General features: G+C 31.3%; 1 protein-coding gene across 4 annotated transcripts; it reads left to right on the forward strand.

Annotated features, from left to right (window-relative positions):
- The first annotated feature begins 937 nt into the window (after positions 1 to 937).
- On the forward strand, positions 938 to 3,584 carry LOC107932550 (cyclin-D4-1). Of its 4 annotated transcripts, none has more exons than XM_041089603.1 (5): positions 938 to 1,263; positions 1,742 to 1,828; positions 2,201 to 2,519; positions 2,603 to 2,718; positions 3,260 to 3,584. In XM_041089603.1, exons 1-5 carry the CDS (start codon positions 1,018 to 1,020, stop codon positions 3,383 to 3,385), a joined length of 894 nt encoding a protein of 297 aa, XP_040945537.1. In that variant the 5' UTR covers positions 938 to 1,017; the 3' UTR covers positions 3,386 to 3,584. The 4 variants fall into 4 exon arrangements, with proteins under 4 accessions (XP_040945537.1, XP_040945536.1, XP_040945535.1 ...); XM_041089602.1 differs by having other exon boundaries at positions 939 to 1,263; positions 2,600 to 2,718; XM_041089601.1 differs by having other exon boundaries at positions 941 to 1,263; positions 2,603 to 2,730.
- The last annotated feature ends 926 nt before the right edge of the window (positions 3,585 to 4,510 follow it).

The following is a 4,510-nucleotide window of genomic DNA, read 5'->3' on the forward strand; positions in this document are numbered from 1 at the left end:
ATTTAAGAGAGTTTTGATCTAAAAGTCTTTGAGAGTTTTGATATTAGATTAATGATTCTACTTCAAAAGTTATCCAAACTTGATATTGAAAACGGGTCTATCAATTGGACAAAATCAGAGAGTAACTTTTCCAAAATTGATGCGACTTAATTTTGAAAATGAGTTCAATCTCTTCGGTTGAACAACTTTTTTTCAAAATCGATGCGACTCTATTTGAATTAAACTTCTTTTAGAGTATAAAATTTTCAATTAAACAATTTTCAAAAATCATCATTTTTAACGTATAATAGTAATTTAAATCTTTCCTCTACTTTGAAACTGAGAAAAAAGAACAATAATTGGTCTGATAAAGATTAGATAATGTCAAAGAACTACACATGAAAAGGATGTTGCACTGATGTATCTCATACATCTATAGCTACTGATGTGAAATCACTAATGAGATAAAACAAAACAGTGAAAGTAATTAATCATGAAAGTAATATGAAAGTTTTTTTTATTAAGAATTAAATTATATTTTATCTCATTTATTAAAAAATAGATAAATTAATTTTTGTACGCTAGAATTAAAAGTAAATTAATCTTTTTATTAAAAATTTTATTTATTTATGTTGTTCAAAATTGATCCTTGTATGTCAGAATGAGGTATACATAGCACACTATATGTCGCTGTATGGTAATTCTAGTAGACATGTCAATTTTTAATAGTACAAATGGATGAAATTTTAACAAAAAAAGAATCAATTTACTCATTAATCTAATGACTAATTTACCAATTATTTAGTAAAAAGGATAAAATATAATCTAACTCTAGTAGACGATACTCCATGGTACTTTTAGCTGAATGTCTTCCAAATATTCCAGGACCCAACCCATTGTCCCTACTCTTTTTGTATCAACTCCACAACGAAGTTTCATGCACAATTCTCCTACAGGTCCCCCCTACATCCCTCCTTTATCACCATATATATATATAGGCTCTTGTGTTGATTCAGCTCCACCAACAAAAGAAACCCAATGGCAGTGTCCCTAAACTTGTACTGCAATGAAGCACCAAATGAGATTGTTGTCTCCTGCGAAGCTTATGGTGATGATGATGATGATAATGAAAGTGATCACTGCTCAGTCGACTACGACGACGATTTATTGATTAATTTGTTTGAGACCGAGGTTGATCAGATGCTGGAATCCAAGGTTGTTTCATCAAGATTTCATCATAGTATTGTTACTGCTCGTAAAGATGCTATCCAATGGATGTTAAAGGTACTACGTAAACCCTGTTTTTTTTTCTTTGTTAGATCCCGTAAAAGTATCATGGAGGTACTTGTATTAGGAGACATGGAGGTACTTGTATTAGGAGACAGATTATATTTTTTTCCCTCAATTAAAAATGAGCAAATTAGTCCCATAGATCAAAGAATAAACTAATCTTTCTTTTAAAAGTTTCACCAATTTCTATAGTTAAAAACCGGTCTATGTATGTCGGCATAAACTTCACGAGGCACGTCATTTGTAACTGTTTAGTTATTTTGTCAACTATATCAAATTTTAACAGTAGAAATAGATGAAACTTTTAAAAGAAAAGATTAATTTGCTCTTTAATCTAACATAAAAATTTTAATTTACCTATTTTCTGAATAGAAGAGAGACAAAATGTAGTCTGACCCTTGATATAGGAACTTTCATGGTATTTTTACCTTAGATTTGTGATGTTATTGTTAATGTTTCAAACAAATTTCAGGTTCACTGTTTCTACAGGTTTAGGCCTGAAACTGCTTATCTTTCAATTAATTACATGGATCGATTCCTATCAGCTCGACCTTTGCCGGTATATATATTGTTTACTTCAATTGGATTTTAGAAGATTTAGAATGGTTATTTTTTAGGTAAAATTGCTATATAGGTCCTTGTACTATAGAGCAGTGTGTATTTTGGTTTTTATACTTTTAGAAAGAGCACAAAAGTCCTTGTACAATATTTTTGAAAAATTTTAATTATACCATCTAAAAGTTAATGCTTGATTCCACTACAGCATAATCCTATAAGGATATTTTTACTCATTTTTACAATACATGAACCAAAATGTACTTTGCAGACAAGGACAGTACTTTTACCTATTTTTAATCTCACTGATTTTTTTTTTTTTTTGATGAAGCACTAATTTGGTTGATTTCGTTTTTGAAAATTCATGTCAATTTAGCAAGGGAAAGGTTGGCCAATGCAGCTTTTATCAGTATCATGCCTTTCACTAGCAGCAAAAATGGAGGAAACAACTGTTCCTTTTCTCCTAGACTTGCAAATAATGAAACCCAGATTCTTGTTTAAGCCCAAAACAGTCCAAAGAATGGAGGTTTTAGTCATGCAAACCTTGAATTGGCGATTGCGTATCATTACACCTTTCGATTTTGTACATTGTTTCATTGCCAGGATTTCGTCATGTTTTAGTGATTCCCACCAACCAAACAGGCTTTGTCACCTGTTTTCTTTAGCGTCTGATCTCATTATTAATACATGTATAGGTAAATAAATTCCTTGCTAGCTTAAAAGAAGAAAAAAAAATCTGTTTTGTTTCCTAATTTCTTGTTTCTGATAATTTTAGCAGCCATTGATTCATTGGATTATCCTCCATCAGCAATTGCTGCAGCTGTGGCACTATGGATCACTAATCACAGTGTTGATGAACAGAATTTGGGGCACTTGCACAATGGAGTGAACCAAGTAATTAACACTGTAAGACCCAATTCAAATATATGTATGTATGTGTTGAGGGAACTATTTCGAGAGAAAATTTCAAAATATTATCGGTTAGGCAGCCGGCTAGTCCTCCAATAATTGAAGGTATTGTTCTCAATGAGGGTTTTGTCTCTTATACTCTACTAAGAGTTGGTGTGCCGCAAGAGGCTGCTCGGTGGGGTTGGTTTACATTGCAGGGAACGATTCAATTGGTGGTGGACTTGCAAGATTTTGTGAGCCAAGATCATTGGGCAGTCACTTACGGCACACTAGCTCTCAACAGACTATGGGAGACAAAACCCATCTACGCCGCCAAGAATGCCTCAATTGGTGGATCTACAAGATTCTGTGAGCCAAACCTATCGGACAGCCGCTCACAGCATGTTGGCTCTTGACAAAATATGGAAAACAAAACTCTCATCAAGAGAATATTTGACATTATTAGGAGATTAATTGGTTACTTCTCACAAATGAATCTACCCACTGTTTATAGATTAATGATAATTTTTTATACAATGGAATGCAGGGAATGGTGAAAAAGATTTACAAGGTTATTGAAGGGAAAAGGTCTAGTTTGAAGCTAATGCCCCGAAGTCCCACATGTGTGCTTGAAGCTGCTCTGCTTTGCAAGGAAATTGCTAAATACTGCTGAAGATTTGCCATTTGCCAAATAAGTGCTGAGAGAGCTGGGAATTATAATGTTTGATTTTTTTTTTTTGATAAAGGAGAAAACAAACAAAAAGAAGTTTTGGTTTGTAATTGTGTGCAATTCTTTTTCTTTCTTTTCTTTTTTCTTTTGGGTGTATTTTTACTATGGGTAATTGATATTGTTTAACGAGGATGCTTTTTTTAATTATTAGTATTGTTTTTTTTAAATAGATACTCATTAAAAATATATAAAATTGTTGAGTGTTTTTTCATATCTCCTCTTAGGTGGGTTAATTCTGTGTATTTATATAATACGGTCACTATTCATAGATGTGACATACTGGGTAGGTTTCCATGCATAATGACACATACCCTAGCTTAAGGTTAACATGTGTATACTTAAAGTGAGTTTGCACAATGTGTAGGTGAACCCATATTACGCGTCCTCCTCTAGTGTTCACCCATGTACAAGCACTATGCATGTGCGAACCCATACAGAATACAGATCAAGACACGATAAATTAACAGGTTAGTGGGTTGATAATAATTAGCATCATAACAGAAATTCTATTATAAGAGTCAACAAATAATATGTAGGTTGCTTTAAAGAAAAATAACTTGTAACTTTTAATCAACATTTTGTAAAATTTCAATGAATACAAAATAGTATCTATCTACCCATATGAAAATGTTTAGATTACGAGAGTAATGTACGACAAATAATGCTAATTGCAATGTCAAAATTGTACAATTTGATTAATTATTCCTATAGAAGGCAATAATTACACTTGAAAATGGTGGTCAAATAATTAGTCGGATAACTATTAGAATTTGAAGCATATCTTAATTCCTTAATCAATTCTTTTATCTATAAATAATAAATGAATTTAATCTCCGAATTCTAATTTCATTGTTTTTCAGTTTCATAATTTTTTTTTAATTTTAAAATCTCAATTTATGAATAATTATAAATATTAAATTCATTAAATTAAATTTTGTTATTTCGATAATTTTATGTCAACTTGTTATTTTCATAAATAACACTCACAAAATGCCACATTATTTTAGTTAATTTGTTTAATGGCTATCGTTTAAGTAAATATTAAAAATTCCAAATCCGAAAAGTATA

Source organism: Gossypium hirsutum, chromosome D03 (assembly GCF_007990345.1).
Source record: "Gossypium hirsutum isolate 1008001.06 chromosome D03, Gossypium_hirsutum_v2.1, whole genome shotgun sequence".
NCBI classification, from domain to species: domain Eukaryota; kingdom Viridiplantae; phylum Streptophyta; class Magnoliopsida; order Malvales; family Malvaceae; genus Gossypium; species Gossypium hirsutum.